The 21784-nt window shown below is 40.4% G+C and overlaps 1 protein-coding gene and 1 pseudogene across 2 annotated transcripts in view; one reads left to right on the top strand and one right to left on the bottom strand.

Moving 5' to 3' along the window:
- The window catches only part of CWH43 (cell wall biogenesis 43 C-terminal homolog), a 97822-nt gene that overhangs the window by 30859 nt on the left and 45179 nt on the right, over nt 1–21784 (top strand). For both annotated transcript variants that reach the window (XM_025385890.1, XM_025385891.1), the window contains exons 9-11: nt 5008–5087; nt 16484–16589; nt 18630–18765. In XM_025385890.1, coding sequence (XP_025241675.1) covers nt 5008–5087; nt 16484–16589; nt 18630–18765 — 322 coding nt within the window. The remainder of the gene's footprint in view (nt 1–5007; nt 5088–16483; nt 16590–18629; nt 18766–21784) is intronic.
- On the bottom strand, nt 4170–4952 carry LOC112625164 (annotated as a pseudogene).

Here is a 21784-nt window from a genome sequence, read left to right as displayed (position 1 = left end):
GTGTCTTTCTTCTCATTGGTTTCAAAGAACATCTTTATTTCTGCCTTCATTATCTCGGTGGAGATATCCCTTTTATAATTTTTTACTGCATGGTGTTAGGGTGTCAATTTTAGATCTTTCCTGCTTTCTCTTGTGGGCATTTAGTGCTATAAATTTCCTTCTACACACGGCTTTAAATGTGTCCCAGAGATTCTGGTATGTTGTATCTTTGTTCTCATTGGTTTCAAAGAACATCTTTATTTCTGCCTTCATTTCGTTATGTACCCAGTAGTCATTCAGAAGCAGGTTGTTCAGTTTCCATGTAGTTGAGTGGTTTTGATTGAGTTTCTTAATCCTGAGTTCTAGTTTGATTGCACTATGGTCTGAGAGACAGTTTGTTATAATTTCTGTTCTTTTACATTTGCTGAGGAGTGCTTTACTTCCAACTATGTGGTCAATTCTGGAACAAGTGTGATGTGCTGCTGAGAAGAATGTATATTCTGTTGATTTGGGGTGGAGAGTTCTGTAGATGTCTATTAGGTCCACTTGTTGCAGCTTTGAGTTCAATTCCTGGATATCCTTGTTAACTTTCTGTCTCGTTGATCTGTCTAATGTTGACAGTGGGGTGTTAAAGTCTCCCCTTATTATTGTAGGGGAGTCTAAGTCTCTTTGTAAGTCTCTAAGGACTTGTTTTATGAATCTGGGTGCTCCTGTATTGGGTGCATATATATTTAGGATAGTTAGCTCTTCCTGTTGAATTGATCCCTTTACCATTATGTAATGGCCTTCTTTGTCTCTTTTGATCTTGATGGTTGAAAGTCTATTTTATCAGAGACTAGTATTGCAACCCCTGCTTTTTTTTTTCCATTTGCTTGGTATATCTTCCTCCATCCCTTTGTTTTGAGCCTATGTGTGTCTCAGCATGTGAGATGGGTCTCCTGAAAACAGCAAACTGATGGGTCTTGACTCTCTAATTTGTCAGGCTGTGTCTTTTAATTGGAGCATTTAGTCCATTTACATTTAAGGTTAATATTGTTATGTGTGAACTTGATCCTGTCGTTATGATATTAGCTGGTTATTTTGCTCACTAGTTGATGCAGTTTCTTCCTAGCTTTAATGGACTTTACATTTCGACATGTGTTTGCAATGGCTGGTACCTGTTGTTCCTTTCCATGTTTAGTGCTTCCTTCAGGATCTCTTGTAGGGCAGGCCTGGTGGTGACAAAAACTCTAAGCATTTGCTTGTCTGTAAAGCATTTTATTTCTCCTTCACTTGTGAAACTTAGTTTGGCTGGATATGAAATTCTGGGGTGAAAATTCTTTCCTTTAAGAATGTTGAATATAGGCCCCCACTCTCTTCTGGCTTGGAGAGTTTCTGCCATGAGATCTGCTGTTAGTCTGATGGGCTTCCCTTTGTGTGTAACCTGACCTTTCTCTCTGGCTGCCCTTAACATTTTTTCCTTCATTTCAACTTTGGTGAATGTGACAATTATGTGTCTTGGAGTTGCTCTTGTCAAGGAGTATCTTTGTGGCATTCTCTGTATTTCTTGAATTTGAATGTTGGCCTGCCTTACTAGGTTGGGGAAGTTCTCCTGGATGATATCCTGCAGAGTGTTTTCCAACTTGGTTCCATTTTCCCTGTCACTTTCAGGCATACCAATCACACGTAGATTTGGTCTTTTCACATAATCCCATATTTCTTGGAGAATTTGTTCATTTCTTTTTACTCTTTTTTCTCTACACTTCTCCTCTCGCTTCATTTCATTCATTTGGTCTTCAACCACCAATACTCTTTCTTCCAGTTGATCGAGTCGGTTAGTGAAGTTTGTGCATTTGTCACGTAGTTCTCATGTTATGGTTTTCACCTCTATCAGTTCTTTTAAGGTCTTCTCTGCATTGATTATTCTAGTTATCCATTCATCCATTCCTTTTTCAAGGTTCTTAGTTTCTGGTTACATCTGGTTACATCATTCCTCCTTTAGCTCTGAGAAGTTTGATTGAGTGAAGCCTTCTTCTCTCAACTCGTCAAAGTCATTCTCCATCCAGCTTTGTTCCGTTGCTGGTGATGAGCTGTGTTCCTTTGGAGGGGGAGATGTGCTTTGATTTTTTGAATTTCCAGCTTTTCTGCACTGCTTTTTCCCCATCTTTGTGGTTTTATCTGCCTTTGGTCTTTGATCATGGTGACGTACTGATGGGATTTTGGTGTGGGTGTCCTTTCTGTTTGTTAGTTTTCCTTCTAACAGTCAGGACCCTCAGCTGTATGTCTGTTGGAGTTCACTTGAGGTCCAGTCCAGACCCTGTTTGCCTGGGTATCAGCAGTGGAGGCTGCAGAAAATAGAATATTGCTGAACAGTGAGTGTTGCTGTCTGATTTTTGCTCGGGAAGCTTCGTCTCAGGGGTGAACCCCACCGTGTGAGGTGTGAGGTGTCAATCTGCACCTAGTGGGGGATGTCTCCCAGTTAGGCTACTCAGGGTTCAGGGACCCCCTTGAGCAGGCAGTCTGTCTGTTCTCAGATCTCAACCTCTGTGCTGGGAGATCCACTGCTTTCTTCAAAGCTGTCAGACAGGGGCATTTACCTCTGCTAAGGTTTCTGCTGCTTTTTGTTTAGCTATGCCCTGTCCTCAGAGGAGGAGTCTACAGAGGTGGGCTGGCCTCCTTGAGCTGTGGTGTGCGCCACCCAATTGGAGCTTCCTGGCGGCTTTGTTTACCTACTTAAGCCTCAGCAATAGTGGGTGCCCCTCCCCCAGTCTCACTGCCGTCTTGCAGTTAGATCTCAGACTGCTGTGCTAGCAATGAGGGAGGCTCTGTGAGGTGGGACCCTCTGGGCCAGGTGTGGGATGTAATCTCCTGATGTGCCATTTGCTAAGACCCTTGGTAAAGCACAGTATTAGGGTCGGAGTTACCCGATTTTCCAGGTGTTGTGTGTCTCAATTTCCTTTGGCTAGGAAAAGGAATTCACTTCCCCCTTGCACTTCCCAGATGAGGTGATGCCTCACCCTGCTTCAGCTCTCACTGGTCGGGCTGCATCTGCGGACCAGCACCAACTGTCTGACATGCCCCAGTGAGATGAACCTGGTACCTCAGTTGAAAATGCAGAAATCACCCGTCTTCTGTGTTGCTCACACTGGGAGCTGGAGGCAGGAGCTGTTACTATTTGGCCATCTTGGGCGCGCCCCCCTTTCATATTTTTTACCTCTATGTTTTGGGCTGCCCCTTGAACTAATTCTCTATTCAGCTTGTCTAATTCAATTGTCTTTGAATTTCTAATTTCAATTATTATAATTATCTTTTTATTTCTAGAACTCTATTTGATTTCTTTTAAAAATTTTCTGATTGTTTATTTTAGTCTCATGTTCCCTAGTCATACTTTTGAATACCCTCCTTTATTTTTGTAAATATAATAAGCATACTTGTTTTATATTCTGATTCAGAAAGTTCCAACATCTGTCTTTGTGGGCTTGATTCTGCAGAGTGTTTTTTTCCTTTGTTTCCTGCTCATGGAAACTTGTTTTCTTGTATGTTTTATGACTTATTTTTACTTTAAGCTCATAGTCCTTGGAACATTTTTAGGGAAAATTCTTGAAACCTGAGTTTAAAGAGTTGTCGATGTATACATGTCACACATGAAATTTAACCCAAGAACTACACATTTTCCCTTTGCACAAAATCATTGGCCAATAAATTCAATGATTTTATAAACCTTGTTATTTTAAAACAGATTTAGGTATTTTTATTTTTTCCTAGTGCCATGTGTTTATTCCCTCCCATGTGAGTGGTTCACATACAGAGCCCACACAGGAGTGGGCACCATGGAATAGGGCAGCATTCCTGGCTTCTGAGGGGAGGATCTTAGCCTCACAGTGTAAGAAAGGAGAGGATGTTTTATCTCCTGACCTCACTAGGGCCTAGGGGACCCAGGAGCAAATTCCACCCCTTCCACCTCTCAGCTAAGGAGAAGCCACCTTGGTGACATTTAGTTCCAACCATTATAGTAAGTGGAGAAGGGATTGTCCTGGTCCCAACCATTACAGGGTGAAGATATAAACAGTAAAGGAAGGTATAGTTTGGATGAGGCCACAAAAGAGGGTAGATGACACCATCAGAAGCTTGTGCAGGGGAGGGGCAATGACTCGGCTTCTGGGCTGCTTAGTCCCTGATTTGGCAGGAAGGGTATGGAAAATGGGTGGGGCTCATTGTTTGGCATTGATATCCACGAATTCAGGCTTGAGGGAAGCACCACCCAGGAGGAAGCCATCCACGTCAGGCTGGCTGGCCAGCTCCTTGCAAGTTACCCTGGTCACAGAGCCTCCATAAGTGATACGGGTGCTCTGAACCACATCAGAAATATTGGATTTAAGACATCCTTGGAGCTTCTTTTGTACTTCCTGGGCCTTTTGGGGTGTTGCAGTTTTGCCAGTACCAATGTCCCACACAGGCTCATAAGCCAGGATGACCTTGCTCCAGTCCTTCACCTTATCTGCGATGACCTTTGTCTGCTCGAAAACAACCTTCTTGGTGATGCCAGCTTCCCTTGCATCTAGCTTCTTCCCAATGCAGGTGATTACTCCAAGTAACTCTGCCAGAGCATGGGCCACTTTCTGCCCAATCTGTTCATCTGACTCCCCAAAGACATGCCTTCTCTCTGAGTGCCCCAGGACCACCCATCTGGCTCTGCAGTCTTTGATTTTGCCAGGGCTGATCTCCCCAGTAAAGGCCCCATTAGTCACTTTGTAGCAGTTCTGCACAGGCACAGCAATCTTGGGATCTAGCTTCTGCTGGGTGAAGTTGATATAGGCAGTGGAGGGGAGAGCAAACCACCTCGGTGTCAACTGGCACCTTGGTCACATTCAGTGCCAGTGAGCTACCCAAGACTCTTCTTCCGCCCATTCATCTTCCAGTTCCCCCATCATGAAGAACTTCTTGGAGGGCACCACAGCACTGGAGATGAGGCACTGAAGGTCAGTGTCAGCAAATTTATTTTATTTTATTTTATTCATTTAAAAATAATCATTTCTTTTTTCTGTTTAGTTCTGTGGCTGCTTGTTGGTGTGGGATTGTTGGGGTTAGGACTTCGGCATAAAGCCTATGAGAGAAAGTTGGGCAAAGTGGTAAGTAATTAAAAACCTTGAAATAGAATTTTATATGGTATATATATGTGCATATATTTGTACACGTTACCATTCTGATTGAACCTGGATCTGATGACTTCAGAGCCCTGGACTCTATCTTCTAAACTCTTATGTGCCAGACTGATAAGATAGTGGGATTATTTTATGAAGTTGGGTTCTTGGAATAGGATAGGCCCGTATACTAGGGACAGATTGTTGATGATTTTGTTTCATGGAGTTATTTCTGCCATTCATGATTTAACATATCTAAACTATGTGTATTAGTTTGTTCTTGCACTGCCATAAAGAAATACTTGAGACTGGGTAATTTATAAAGAAGAATTTTAACTATCCCATGGTTCTACAGACTGTACAGGAAGCATGGAGGCATCTGCTCAGCTTCTGGGGAGGCCTCAGGAAACTTGCAATCATGGTGAAAGGCATACAGGGAGCTAATTATCTTACATGGTGGAGCAGGAACAAGAGAGAGAGAGGGGGTAGGTGCTACACACTTTTTTTTTGTTTTTTTTTGTTTGTTTGTTTGGTTTTTTTTGATGGAGTCTCACTCTGCTGCCAGGCTGGAGTGCAGTGGTGCGATCTTGGCTCACTGCAACCTCTGCCTCCCAGGTTCAAGCGATTCCCTTGCCTCATCCTCCCAAGTAGCTGGGACTACAGGCAGTGTGCCACGGCACCCGGCTAATTTTTTTTTTTTTTTTTTTGTATTTTAGTAGAGATGGGTTTCACCATGTTGGCCAGGATGGTCTTGATTTCCTGACCTTGTGATCTGCCCACCTCCCAAAGTGCTGGGATTACAGGTGTAAGCCACCACGCCTGGCAGGTGCTACACACTTTAAAACTATCAGATCTGATGAGAACTCACTCTTTCACTATTACAACAACACAAAAGGGGGGTGTTTTATCATTTATTTATTTATTGGAGAACAGTACCGAGGGTATGGTGCTAAACCATTCATGAGAATTCCACCCCCATGATCTGGTCACCTCCAGGCCCCAGAGATTACAATTCAACTTGAGATTTGGTAGGGACACAGATCCAAACCATGTCACTATGAGATAAGAAACTATTTTGCATTGGACTTTCTGTACTTCTTGGTAGATATTGCTGAAGATAGCAATGTGAGATTCTTTAGGAAAACTCTTACAGATAATACTATGGGTAGCTTATGCCTTGACAGGTAGTAAAACTTTTCTTGTCTCTTTCTTTCCTCTCTTGCTATCTGCAGTTTTAAATGTTTTAATATCCTTTTCTCTTTTAGAACAGTTGGCAGAAATGAGAATAAGCAATTGAATGTTGTGCTTTCTATCTGATCTGATAAAAAGTCTAGTGTATTTCATAATGCAGTCAGAGGTACAGTTTTGGTTAAAATAGAAATTGTTGAGGGTTGACTTTGAATTTTAGCAGTCTGTACTACCAGGAACATTTTTCATTTTGAATAAAAAGCTACACTGAGAACATAGACCATGTTTCTCTTCTTGATCTTTGTACGTTCAGTAACTTACAGAGTGTTTGGTAGGTATTCAGAATTAAGTAACTATTTCTTAATAAGTAGATAACAGTAGATGATCACTACATGTTCCTTTAATTGTTGGTCATTATTATTGCAACATAATGTCCATCAGAAAAGGATACCTAATGTCATCCAGGAATTCTTTTGGAAGGAGTTATTTGAATTGGATTTGATACCTGTTCTTTTGCTCATTTGCTCATTCATTCAGTTGGCTAGTGATTACTGAATGTTTCTTTATTACCTGGTGCCAGGGATACAGATATAAACAAGTTGGACAAGAATATGCCCTGCCAGAGTTTGCATTCTAGTAGGAGAGAATGATAGTATTCAGAGAACAAATAAAGAAACGATCTCATTTTAGATCAAGCTGCCATGAAGGAAACAGGATTGTAGAATGAAAGGTAACTGGGTATGGGGGATTAGAGAAAGCTGTCTGAGGAGAGGTGACATTTGAGATGAAATTTGCAAACTGAGAAAACAGTTGTGAGGGCTGGGATGTTGGCAGAAGGAACACATATAGAGGACTGAGGGAGAACCACACTTGGTGTGTTTGAGGGACATCAGGGTGACTGGCTTGGCTGAAGCTTGGTGAAGAGTAATAGATGATGTGGAGAGGCTGGGGAGGGCCATACCAGGGCCTTGTAGAACACAGAAGTGTTGCTGTTATTTTTTTCTTATTTTCATTTTATTATTAGTATTATTTTTAATGTCAATAGTTTTTTTTTTAATTTTTTTATTTTTTAGCTGGAGTCTCACTCTGTCACCCAGGCTGGGGTGCAGTGGCATGATCTTGGTTCCCTGCAACCTCTGCCTCTGGCTTCAAGCGATTCTCTTGCCTCAGCCTCCGGAGCAGCTGGGATTACAGGTGCACACCACCATGCCCAGCTAATTTTTGTACTTTTAGCAGAGATGGAATTTCACTGTGATGGGCAGGCTGGTCTCAAACTCCTGACCTCAAGTTATCGGCCTGCCTTCGCCTCCCAAAGTGCTGGGATTACAGGCATGAGCCACCGTCCCTGGCCATTGTCAATAGTTTTTGGGCAAGTGGTTTTTGGTTATGTGGATAAGTTCTTTAGAGGTGATTTCTGAGATTTTAGTGCACCCATCACCCAAGCAGTGTACACTGTACCAAATATGTAGTCTTTTTTTGTTATTACATTTTTTTCAATAGGTTTTTGGGGGAACGGGTGGTGTTTGGTTATGTGAATAGGTTATTTAGTGGTGATTTCTGAGATTTTGGTGCATCCATCACCCGAGCAGTGTAATTGTAACCAATCTGTAGTCTTTTATTCCTCACTCCCTCCCACCCTTTCCCCTGAGTCTCCAAAGTTCATTGTATCATTCTTATGGCTTTGCATCCTCATAGCTTAGCTCCCACTTATGTGCAAGAACATATAATGTTTGGTTTTCCATTCCTGAGACACTTCACTTAGAATAATGGTCTCCAATTCCATCCAGGTTGTTGCAAATGCCATTATTTTATTCATTTTTATGCCTGAATAGTATTCCATCACACACACACACACACACACACACACACACACACACATGCACACACACATTATCTATCTATCTATCTATCTATCTATCTATCTATCTATCTATCTATGTAATCATATTTTCTTTATCCACTTGTTGATTGATGGGCATTTGGGCTGGTTCTATATTTTTGCAATTTCAAATTGTGCTGCTGTAAACATGTATATGCAAGTATCTTTTTCATATAATGACTTCTTTTCCTCTGGGTAGATACCCAGGAGTGTGATTGCTGGATCAAATTGTAGATCTATTTTTAGTTCTTTAAGGAATCTCCACACTATTTTCCATAGTGGTTGTACAAGTTTACCTTCCCACAAACAGTGTAAAAGTGTTCCTTTTTCACTACATCCATGTCAACATTTATTAGTTTTTGATTTTTTGATTATGGCCATTCTTGCAGGAGTAAGGTGGTATCACATTGTGGTTTTGATTTGCATTTCCCTGAACATTAGTGATGTTGAGCATTTTTCCATATGTTTTTTGGCCATTTGTATATCTTCTTTTGAGAATTGTCTTTTCATGTTCTTAGCCCACTTTTTGATGGGATTTTTTTTTCTTGCTGATTTGTTTGAGTTCCTTGTAGATTCCGGGTATTAGTCCTTTTTCAGATGTATAGATAGCAAAGATTTCCCCCTATCTTGTGAGTTGTCTGTTTAGTCTGCCGATTATTTCTTTTGCTGTGCAGAAGTTTTTTAGTTTAATTAAGCTCCATCTGTTTATCTTTGTTTTTGTTGCATTTGTTTTTGGGTTCTTGGTCATGAAGTCTCTGCCTAAGCCAATTTTAAAAGAGCTTTTCCAATGTTGTATTCTAGAATTTTTATGGTTTCAGGTGTTAGATCTAAGTCTTTGATCCATCTTGAGTTGATTTTTGTAAAAAGTGAGAGATGGGGATCCAGTTTTATTCTTCTACCTGTGGCTTGCCAATTATCCTAGTACCATTTGTTGAATAGAATGTCCTTTTCCACTTCATGTTTTTGTTTGCTTTGTTGAAGATCAGTGGACTGTAATCATTTGGCTTTATTTCTGGGTTCTCTATTCTGTTCCATTGGTCTATATGCCTGTTTTTATACCAGTGCCATGCTGTTTTGGTGACTAGGGCCTTATAGTATATTTTGAAGTTGGGTAATGTAAGGCCTCTAATTTATTATTTTTACTTAGTCTTGCTTTGGCTATGCAGACTCTTTTTTGGTTCCATATGAATTTTAGGTTTTTTTCCAGTTCTGTGAAGAATGATGGTGGTATTTTAGTGAGAATTGCATTGAATTTGTAGATTGCTTTTGGCAGTATGGTTATTTTCACAATATTGATTCTACCCATCCATGAGCATGGATGTGTTCGCATTTGTTTGTGTCATCTATCATTTCTTTCAGGAGTGTTTCATAATTTTCCTTGTAGAGGTCTTTCACCTCCTTGGTTAAGTATATTCCTAAACATTTTATTTTATTTATTTTTTCAGCTATTGTGAAAGGGGTTGGATTCTTGATTTGATTATCACTTTGGTCACTGTTGGTGTATAGAAGGGCTACTAATTTGTGTACACTAATTTTGTATCTTGAAACTTTGCTGAATTCATTTACCAGTTCTAGGAGCTTTTTGGTGGAGTCTTTGGGGTTTTCCAGATATACCATTATGTCATCCACAAACAGTGACAGTTTGACTTCCTCTTTATCAATTTGATACCCTTTATTTCCTTCTCTTGTTGGTTGTGCTGGCTAGAACTTTCAGTACTATGTTGAATAGAAGTAGTGAAAGTGGACATCCTTGTCTTGTTCCAGGTCACAGGGGAATGCTTTCAACTTTTCCCTATTCAGTATAATGTTGGCTGTGGGTTTTGTAATAAATGGCTTTTATTACTTTAAGGTGTGACCTTTCTATGCCGATTTTGCTGAGGGTTTTAATCATAAAGGGACGCTGGATTTTGTCAACTGCTTTTTCTGTGTCTATTGAGATGATCATGTGATTTTTGTTTTAAATTCCATTTATGTGGTGTATCACATTTATTGACTTACAGATGTTAAACCATCCCTGCATCCCTGATATGAAACCCACTTGATCATGGTGGATTATCTTTTTGATATTCTGGTGGATTCAGTTTGCTACTATTTTGTTGAGGATTTTTGCAACTATATTCATCAGATATATTGGGCTGTAGTTTTCTTTTTTTGTTATCTCCTTTGCTAGTTTTGGTATTAGAGTGATACTGGCTTCATAGAATGATTTAGAAAGGATCCCCTCTTTCTCTATCTTTTGGAATAGCGTCAGCAGGATTGGTACCAATTCTTCTTTGAATGTCTGATGGAATTCGGCTGTGAATCTGTCTGGTCCTGGACTTTTTTTTTGTTAGCAACTTTTAAATTGCCATTTCAATCTTGCTACTTTTCATTGGTCTGTTCAGAGTTTCTATTTCTTCCTGGTTTAATCTAGGAGGGTTGTGCATTTCCAGAAATTTATCCATCTCCTCTAGATTTTCTAGTTTATGTACGTAGACATGTTCATGGTAGCATTGAATGATCTTTTGTATTTCTGTGGTATTTGTTGTCGTATCTTCTGTTTTATTTCTAATTGAACTTATTCTTTACTTGGGTTATCTCACTAATAGTCTATCAATTTTATTTATCTTTTCAAATAGTCAGCTTTTTGTTTCATTTATCTTTTGTATTTTTGTTCATTTGTTTTTTCAATCTCATTTAATTCGGCTCTGATTTTTGTTATTTCTTTTCTTCTGCTGGGCTTGGGTTTGGTTTGTTCTTTTTTCTCTAGTTCCTTGAGGTGTGATCTTAGGTTCTTTATTTGTGCTGTTTCAAACTTTTTGATATAGGCATTTAAGGCTATGAACTTTCTTAGTACTGCCTTTGCTGCATTGCAGAGGTTTTGATAGGTTGTTTCACTATTATCATTCAGTTCAAAGAATTTTTTAAATTTCCATCTTGATTTAATTGTGGACACAATGATCATTCAAGAGCAGGTTATTTAATTTCTATATATTTGCATGGTTTCGAAGGTTCCTTTTGAAGTTGATTTCCAATTTTTATTTTTTACTTTTTGAGATGGAGTTTTGCTCTTGTCACCCAGGCTGGAGTGCAATGGCACAATCTCAGCTCACTGCAACCTCTGCGTCCCAGATTCAATTGATCCTCCTGTCTCACCCTCCCAAGTACCTGGGATTACAGGCATGCACCACCACATTCAGTTAAATTTTGTATTTTTAGTAGAGACAGGGTTTCACCCCATGTTGGTCAGGCTGGTCTTGAACTCCTGACCTCAGGTGATCCACCTGCCTCAGCCTCTAAAAGTGCTGGGATTACAGGCATGAGCCACTGTGTCTGGCTGATTTCTAATTTTATTCCATTGTGGTCTGAGAGAGAGTTCTTGGTATAATTTCATTTTCTTAAATTTGTTGAAAATTGTTTTGTGGCCTATCATATGGTCTATCTTGGAGAATGTTGCATGTGCTGATGAATAGAATGTGTATTCTGCAGTTGTTGGGTAGAATGTTCTGTAAATATCTGTTAAGTCCATTTGTTCCAGGGTATTGTTTAAGTGTTTATTTGTTGACTTTCTCTCTTGATGACCTCTCTAGTGCTGTCAGTGCAGTACTGAAGTCCCCACTGTTATTGTGTTGCTATCTCATTTCTTAGGTCTAGTAGTAATTGTTTTATAAATTGGGGAATGCCAGTGTTAGGTGCATATATATTTAGGGTTATGATATTTTCCTGTTGGACTAGTCCTTTTATCATTATATAATGTCCTTCTTTGTCTTTTTTAACTGCTGTTGTTTTAAAGTTTGTTTTGTCTGATATAAAAATAGCAACTCCTGCTCACTTTTGGTGTCCATTTGCATGGAATATCTTTTCCACCCCTTTACCTTAAGTTTATGTGAGTCCTTAGGTGTCAGGTGAGTCTTTTGAAGACAGCAGGTACTTGGCTGGTAAATTCTTACCCATTCTGCCATTCTAAATCTTGTAAATGGAGCATTTAGGGCATTTACATTTAATGTTAGTATTGAGACATGAGGTACTATTCTATTCATTGTGCTGTTTGTTGCCTGAATACCTTGGGTTTTCTTTCATTGTGTTGTTGTTTATTAGGTTCTTGAGATTTATGCTTTCTGGAGATTCTGTTTTGGTGTATTTCAAGGATTTGTTTCAAGATTTAGAGCTCCTTTTAGCAGTTCTTGTAGTGCTGGCTTGGTAGTGGCAAATTCTCTTAGCATTTGTTTCGCTGTAAAAGACTGTATCTTTCCTTCATTTATGAAAACTTAGTCTTGCTGGCTACAAAATTCTTGGCTGATAATTTTTTGGTTTAAGGGGGCTAAAGATAGGACCCTAATCTATTCTAGCTTGTAGGTTTTTTGCTGAGAAATCTGCTGTTAATCTGATCGGTTTTCCTTTATAGGTTACCTGATGTTTTTGCCTCATACCTTTTAAGATTCTTTTCTTTGTCTTGACTTCAGATAACCTGATGACTATGTGCCTAGGTGGTGATCTTTTTGCAACATATTTCCCAAGTGTTTTTTGAGCTTCTTGTATTTGGATGTCTAGATCTCCAGCAAGGCTAGGGAAGTTCTCCTCAATTATTCCCTCAAATATGTTTCCAAACTTTTAGATTTATCTTCTTCCTTGGGAACACTAATTATTCATAGGTTTGTTCATTTAACATAATCCAAAACTTCTTGGAGGCTTTGTTTATTTTTAAAATTGTTTTTCCTTTGTCTTTGTCAGATTGGGTTAACTTGAAAGCCTTGTCTTCAACCTTTGAAGTTCTTTCTTCTATTTGTTCAATTCTATTGGTGAGATTTTCCACTGCATTTTGCACTTCTCTAAGCGTGTCCTTCATTTCCAGAAGTTGTGATTGTTTTTTATTTATCCTACCTATTTCACCAGAAATTTTTCCATTCATGTCTTGCATCATTTTTTTTTTTTTATTTCTTTAAGTTGGACTTTACCTTTTTCTGGTGCCTCCTTGATTGGCTTAAGAGTCAACTGTCTGAATTCTTTTTCTGGCAATTCAGTGATTTCATCTTGGTTTGGATCCATTGCTGTTGAGCTAGTGTGATCTTTTGGGGCTGTTAAAGAACCTTGTTTTGCCATGTTAATAGAATTGTCTTTCTGATTCCTTCTCATTTGTGTAGACTATGTCAGAGGGAAGATCTGGGACTCAAGGCTGCTGTTCAGATTCTTTTGTCCCACAGGGTGCTCCCTTGATGTGGTGCTCTTCCCTTTCCCCCAGGGATGGGGCTTTCTGAGAGCTGAACTGTAGTGATTATTTCTCTTCTGGATCTAGCTACCCAGCAGAGCTACTGGGTTCTGGGCTGGTACTTGGGAGTATCTGCAAAGAGTCCTGTGATGTGATCTGTCTTCAGATCTCTTGGTAATGGATACCAGTACTTGTTCCAGTGGAGGTAGCAGGGGAGTGAAGCATACTCTGTGAGGGTCCTTGATTGTATTTTTGTTAAGTGTGCTAGTTTTGTGTTAGCTGGCCTCCAGCCAGGGGGTGGCACTTTCAAGAGCACATCAGCTGTGGTAGTATATAGGCAGGATCAGGTGGTGGGTGGGGCCATGGAACTCCTACAAAAATATGTCCTTTTTCTTCAGCTACAAGGGCCAGTAGAGAAAGACCATCAGGTGGGGACAGGGTTAGGTGCCTCTGAGCTCAGACTCTTGTTGGGCCGGGCTGGCTGTAGCTGCTGTGGGAGATGGGTGTGTGGATCCTAGGCCAATGGAGTTATATTTCCAGGGGAATCATTGCCGCCTCTGCTGTGTCACATAGGTTGCCAGGGAAGTGGGGAAAAGCTGGCAGCCACAGGCCTCACCCAGCTCCCATGCAATCCATAGCGCAAAAGGCTGGTCTCACTCTAACCGTGCCCCCACAACAGCACTGAATTTATGTCCAGGCAGCTGGTGAGTAGGGCTAGGAACTTGCCCCAGGCTAAAAGCCTCCCAGCTGAGAAAGCAAGCCGACTGATTGTTCCTTGGCTGTCCCATGGACCCTGCAGCAGCAATCCACTTCCTTCAAAGGGTCTGTGGATTCCCTTGGCTTTCCTGGCATGTTCCTGTGGTAGTTCTTGGAGCAGAAGTTCATGATGTGGGTCTCCATGCACTGCTCTCTCTGTTGAAGTGGGAGCTGCAAGTTAGTTTTGCCTCCGATTTGCCATTTTCCTGCCATCCCCAAGATGTAGTCTTTTATCCCTTACCCTGTCCAACCCATCCCTCCAAGTCCCCCAAGTTCATTGTATAACTCATGCCTTTGCATCGTCATGACTTAGTTCCCACTTATAGGTAAGAACACACAATATTTGGTTTTTAATTCCCGAGTTACCTCACTCAGAATAACGGCATTCAGCCCCATCCAAGTTGCTGCAAAAGATATTATTTTGTTCCTTTTCACGGCTGAGTAGTATTCCATGGTGTGTGTGTGTGTGTGTGTGTGTATACGTATGTATATGTGTGTGTGTGTATATATATATTACATTTTCTTTATCCAGTCATTGGTGGATGGGTGCTTAAGTTGGTTCCATATCTTTGCAATTGTGAATTGTGCTGCTGTAAACATGTGTGTCCAAGTCTTTTTAACATAATGACTTCTTTCCTTTTGGGTAGATCCCCAGTAGTGGGATTGCTGGATCAAATGGTAGTTCTCCTTTTAGTTCTTTAAGGAATCTCTAAACTGTTTTCCATTGTGATTGTACTAATTTACATTCTCATGATGATTTTATTTTACTTGCGATGGAAGCCACGGTAGTGTCTCAAGCAGGAGAGTGAAGAAAAATGATATATGTCAATTTGGCTGCTCTTTGAAAAATGGATTATAGGGAGATAAGAACGGATGCAAGGAGATAAGTTCTGAGGCTTCTTCAGCTGTCTAGTAGAGAGATGATGGTGATCTTTGCTGGCGTAATGGAAATAAAGTTGGAGATAAGTGGATAGACTTAGAACATATTTTGAAAGTAGAATTGATAGGATTGGCAGAGAGGGTAGATGTTGGGTGAGGAGAAGGAAGGAATCAAGGAGACTTCTATGTTTTTGGTTTGAGCAGCTGGATGAAGGGAGTGGCATTTCCTGGGAAGAATAAAGGAATAACATGTTTTGAAGTGATGATATCTAGAATTAATTACAGATGAATAGTTGCAAGAAAAAGGATAGCATGATAAATATAATATGCCTCTTGAAATCTCTATTGATGGTTCTGCTTTCTTTACTAGGTATTAATTTGATTTTTTTTCTGTTTTTACCATTCTAAAAATTATTTAATTTTTTTTTGTTATTGCATAGTAGGAGTGTACATTTTTAGGGTACATGGGATGTTTTGATAAAGGCATGCATTGTAAAATAAGGCATTGTGGAGAATGGGATATCCATTCCCTTAAGCATTTGTCCTTTGGGTTACAAACAATTCAGTTACATTCTTTATTTTAAAATATACAATTAAATTATCATTGACTATAGTCACCTTATTGTTCTATCAAATAGTAGGTCTTATTCTTTTGATTTTTTTTGACCCATTAGCCATTGCCACCTCCCTCCCCGAGTCCCCTACTACCTTAGTAGGTAATCATTTGAGATGGATACTTAGGGCAGTGCATTCTCTGGCTTACACATGACCTGAGGACCTCATAAAAGGGGCTGTGCTCCTGGACCTTGAGCTTTCCAGTACAGCAGGGGTGTAACATCATTCATAAGTAGGTTAGAATAAGCTGACCACTTCTTCAATATGTTGAAGGCCCCTCTGTATCCCTCTGTGTGATTCATTTCCCATGCAAGAGTAAACACTATCCTGAGTATTGTGATTTTTTTTTAGCACTTTCATGCGTTCCTTTCTATTGTTACCATATATGACAGATCCCTAGACAATACTGCTTTTTTTCTAAATGACATCTGATGTATGTATTTTGCAACGTACTTTTTTTTTTAATTTAAAATAATCTTTCTGAGATTCCTCCTTGTGGACCTATGTAGCCCTAATTCACTTATTAGGGTTGTGTAGTGTTCCATTCCACATATGTAGCACCATTTGTTTATTCATTTTCCTGCTTATGGACAGCCAGGCTCTTTCTAACTTTTTATTATTATAAGCAGTGCTTATTACAAATACTCACTTTTCCAACATCCCTCCTAACTTCCAAGCTTAAGCTAGAAATTTACAGAAGACTAATTTGAGAATGCTGTATAGCAAATATCTCCTTCTTTTCATGGATTAAATGTGGGAAAATGTCTAAGGAAATTCCTTTGCTGAAATAAGAATTTTGGTAGAGAGAAGTGGAGAAAAGTGGGTCACTGAAACTGCCATTGTTCACAGTCGTCCTAAATTATCATTAAAACAATTCCTCAGGCACCAGCCAAAGAGGTCTCTACTGCTATCTGGCCTTTCAGGTTTGGATATGACAATGAAGGGTGGTCTAGTCTAGAAAGATCAGCTCACCTTCTCAATGAAACAGGTAAGTCTTTCTGGAATTAGTTCCAGGTTTTGAGAAACTATTATTGTTACTTTTATTTTCAGCAGGGTCATAAGCCATAACTTAACACAGGTATTAAATTAAATTTATGACCAGCAGATGGTCATAAACTCACCTCAAAAATGCTCTACTTTGGCAGGCAGCTGCAGGGGGACTGAGCTTCTGTAACCACATCTGTCTTTGTTTGAGAGCAATTAATTCAGGTGATTCTGAGCAATTCCTCATACTGAGTATCTGCAGGGGATTCGTGTTGTGTTGTCCTTAGGGATGTCCCTGCTAGTAGCTTCTGTCACCTAGGGACCCACTGCTAGGGACCAGAAAACTGTTGGATCAAAAGGCAGAATGGGTTGCAGGGAAAAGAAAGAGAGATCAGACTGTTACTGTGTCTATGTAGAAAAGGAAGACATAAGAAATTCCATTTTGATTTATACTAAGAAAATTATTTTGCCTTGAGATGCTGTTAATCTGTAACTTTAGCCCCAATCCTGTGCTCGCAGAAACATGTGATGTATGGAATCAAGATTTAAGGGATCTAGGGCTGTGCAGGATATGCCTTGTTAACAATATGTTTACAGGCAGTATGCTTGGTAAAAGTCATCGCTATTCTCCATTCTCGATTAGCCAGGGGCACAATGCACTGTGGAAAGTCACAGGGGCCTCTGCCCAAGAAAGCCTGGGTATTGTCCAAGGTTTCCTCCCACTGAGACAGCCTGAGATATGGCCTCATGGGAAGGGCAAGATTTGCCTGTCCCCCAGCCCAACACCCATAAAAGGTCAATGCTGAGGAGGATTAGTAAAAGAGAAAGGCCTCTTGCAGTTGAGATAAGAGGAAGGCCTCCATCTCCTGCATGTCCCTGGGAACAGAATGTCTCGGTGTAAAACCCGATCATACATTCGTTCTATTCTGAGATAGGAGAAAACTGCCCTGTGGCTGGAGATGAGATATGCTGGCAGCAATGCTGCTCTGTTACTCTTTGCTACACTGAGATGTTTGGGTGGAGAGAAGCATAAATCTGGCCTACATACACATCTGGGCACAGTACCTCCCCTTGAACTTATTTGTAACACAGATTCCTTTGCTCACATGTTTTCCTGCTGACCTTCTCCCCACTATCATCCTGTTCTCCTGCCACATTCCCCTTGCTGAGATAGTGAGAATAGTAATCAATAAATACTCAGGGAACTCAGCAACTGGGGCCTGTGCAGGTCCTCCATATGCTGAGCACTGGTCCCCTGGGATCAGTATTCTTTCTCTATACTTTGTCTCTGTGTCTTATTTCTTTTCTCAGTCTCTCATCCCACCTTACGAAAAATGCCCACAATTGCTTCCAACAGGCCTAGGGTCAATTTGATTTTTTCAATGCTCCAGGGTGCTCATTTTTTTGTGAAGCATCTTTGAAATGTGAGAGTGTTTTTGGTTCTTAGACCAGCTACGGGTGTATGGAGCAGGATAAGTAAAGGAATAACCTGTTCTGGTTATTCTTAATGATAAGCATACCTCCTGAGAAATGTCTTAGTATCTATATGTATATAATACCACTGAGACATTTCTTTGTCGCTTAGCCCTTTTTTAGTCTGATTGCAGGCTTCCAAGGCACTCCTGGTCAAGATCTAGAAACGCCAATCAACTTAGTTCTGGGTCAGTACCATGGAGCTATCTGTCCTGGAATAAAATGCTATGGTGCACCGTTCTCTTGTTTCTGAACATAAATTGGATATTTGAGAAATGCGTTAAGATTATTTGAAATTTCAGGAATGATGTTGAGCACATTTGAAAATTTTTATCCTTCTCGGTAGTTCCTGGAGGTGTTTCACATTTTAATTGCGTTCTAAACATGGAAAAATTCCTTTAGAGCTCAGATTTGAGCCACTTCCTTCCAGTGACTTATTAAAAATTACTTTGTTTTTGGGTTAACAGTAAAGAAAAAAGGTTAAGGGTCAAGAATAAAATGTTGCTAATTGTTTTTTGCCTTGCTGTGATTCATCACTGTATGCTACTTTTTTTTTTTTTTTCCTGAACAGGTGCAGATTTCATAACAATTTTGGAGAGTGACGCTTCTAAGCCCTATATGGGGAACAATGACTTAACCATGTGGCTAGGGGAGAAGTTGGGTTTCTATACAGACTTTGGTCCAAGCACAAGGTATCACACTTGGGGGTGAGTATACACTTGAGAATTAATCCTGAAGATAGTCCTGAAAGGCTAGGCTGCATAGACTTGGAGTGGCAAGTTGATATTTTCATACCTTTGGTGAATATGCCCCAGTGATGCTTCTTGTGGGTTGAGGAGGTGCTGGAGATATGCACATTCTGTAATTTTTCAAATGGTTTTTCTATGACTGGATATTTCCAGTTCTTCACCATTATAAATCTAGGAGCTGAGGTCACAGCACCAAGCATGTCTGGCCTGGATGCTGTCCTCATGGAGCTTACTTTCCAGTGTAAGACAGAAAATCAACATGTACACACAAAAAATAAATAAGGTACTTCACAATCATAATAAGTGCTGTGTAGAAAAGAAACCACTGAGGGAGAATAACTGGGTGGGCATTGGCCGTGGGGATGCTACTATAGGCAGGGTGATCAGGAAGGTCTCTGCGAAGATGTCATTGTGAGCAGGAGCCAGGATCAGCCTTGGGAAGAGCTGAGGGAACAGTCTGGGTGAAGACTGAGGCAGGATCCATCTTGGTGTGCCTGGAGCATGGGGGGCCAAAGTGCAACTGGTAAGAAAGGAAGTCAAGGATGGGTACCTGATCATAGAGGGCTCCATTTTATCCAGTTGTGATTGGAAGCCACTGGAGGATTTTAAACAGATAGTGATCTGGAAGAACAGATTCTCAGGGACAAGAGTGGGAGCCAGGAGGCAGAAATGATAGGTGGAATAGCACAGATGAGAGATGACAATGGGAACAGCAGAGATGGTGACAAGAGGACAAACTCAGGAACTATTTTAGAGTAGAGCCAACAGAACTTACAACAGTTTAGATGTCAGTGGAGGAGAAGGAAGAATCAAGGGCGATGTCTAGGTTTTTGACCTGAGTACCCGCTAAGAGATGATGCCCTTTAATGGAATGGGAACCATCAGGAAAGTTGTAGGTTTGTGTTAAGTGTGAGATACCCCAAGACAGTCAAGTCATGCCCAGTAGGCAGTTGGTTATGGCCTGGAGGGCTGAGAAGGACAGGCCAGGCTGGAGATGCACTTTCAGCTATCATCGTATAGAGACAGACCTGTCTCAGGGACTCCATGAAGGTGACAGAGAATGCATCTAGCTAGAGAAGAGAAGCCTACTAAGGACTGAGCTCTGTGGCTTAGAGTGAGGTGGAATGCCTTTTCATATGCCTATAGGACAGTTTTTCATTTCTAATTTTGTAAATTGTTACTCCATGTCCTAGTTGGCAAGACTGTACCTTCCCATATGTGTTGATTAATATTATGATTGTTTACGCAAATGTGTTGGCAGAGTAACTGCAAGTACAATGGGTTTTGTGTATTGTTAATGCTGCCCTTTTCGTGTGTCCATAGCGCTTATTAAAACAGAGGTGATGGTGTTTCCTTAGTGACACAGTGAGACATGCTAACTAGCAGATGAAAGGATCTGACAAGTGGACTGCCATATAAGTCTCTGCCACATTGCTTTGAATGTTCCTTGGTGGGATGTGTGCAGTGGGACACATCCCTCTTTTTTTTTTTTTTTTTTTTTTTTTTTACTTATTTATTTATTTATTTATTTATTTATTATTATTATACTTTAAGTTCTAGGGTACATGTGCATAACGTGCAGGTTTGTTACATATGTATATTTGTGCCATGTTGGTGTGCTGCACCCATCAACTCGTCAGCACCCATCAACTCGTCATTTACATCAGGTATAACTCCCAATGCAATCCCTCCCCCCTCCCCCCTCCCCATGATAGGCCCCGGTGTGTGATGTTCCCCTTCCTGAGTCCAAGTGATCTCATTGTTCAGTCCCCACCTATGAGTGAGAACATGCGGTGTTTGGTTTTCAGTTCCTGTGATAGTTTGCTGAGAATGATGGTTTCCAGCTGCATCCATGTCCCTACAAAGGACACAAACTCATCCTTTTTTATGGCTGCATAGTATTCCATGGTGTATATGTGCCACATTTTCTTAATCCAGTCTGTCACTGATGGACATTTGGGTTGATTCCAAGTCTTTGCTATTGTGAGTAGTGGCGCAATAAACATACGTGTGCATGTGTCTTTATAGCAGCATGATTTATAATCCTTTGGGTATATACCCAGTAATGGGATGGCTGGGTCATATGGTACATCTAGTTCTAGATCCTTGAGGAATCGCCATACTGTTTTCCATAATGGTTGAACTAGTTTACAATCCCACCAACAGTGTAAAAGCGTTCCTATTTCTCCACATCCTCTCCAGCACCTGTTGTTTCCTGACTTTTTAATGATTGCCATTCCAACTGGTGTGAGATGGTATCTCATTGTGGTTTTGATTTGCATTTCTCTGATGGCCAGTGATGATGAGCATTTTTGCATGTGTCTGTTGGCTGTATGAATGTCTTCTTTTGAGAAATGTCTGTTCATATCCTTTGCCCACTTTTTGATGGGGTTGTTTGTTTTTTTCTTGTAAATTTGTTTGAGTTCTTTGTAGGTTCTGGATATTAGCCCTTTGTCAGATGAGTAGATTGCAAAAATTTTCTCCCATTCTGTAGGTTGCCTGTTCACTCTGATGGTAGTTTGTTTTGCTGTGCAGAAGCTCTTTAGTTTAATGAGATCCCATTTGGCAATTTTGGCTTTTGCTGCCATTGCCTTTGGTGTTTTAGACATGAAGTCTTTGCCCATGCCTATGTCCTGAATGGTACTACCTAGGTTTTCTTCTAGGGTTTTTATGGTATTAGGTCTAACATTTAAGTCTCTAATCCATCTTGAATTAATTTTCATATGAAGAGTAAGGAAAGGATCCAGTTTCAGCTTTCTACTTATTTTCCCAGCACCATTTATTAAATAGGGAATCCTTTCCCCATTTCTTGTTTCTCTCAGATTTGTCAAAGATCAGATGGCTGTAGATGTGTGGTATTATTTCTGAGGACTCGGTTCTGTTCCATTGGTCTATATCTCTGTTTTGATACGAGTACCATGATGTTTTGATTACTGTAGCCTTGTAGTATAGTTTGAAGTCAGGTAGCGTGATGCCT

The sequence above is a fragment of the Theropithecus gelada genome, chromosome 5 (genome assembly GCF_003255815.1).
Source record: "Theropithecus gelada isolate Dixy chromosome 5, Tgel_1.0, whole genome shotgun sequence".
Taxonomy (NCBI): domain Eukaryota; kingdom Metazoa; phylum Chordata; class Mammalia; order Primates; family Cercopithecidae; genus Theropithecus; species Theropithecus gelada.
Note: the sequence above shows the minus strand (reverse complement) of the source record. Positions and strands in the feature narration are given on the sequence as shown.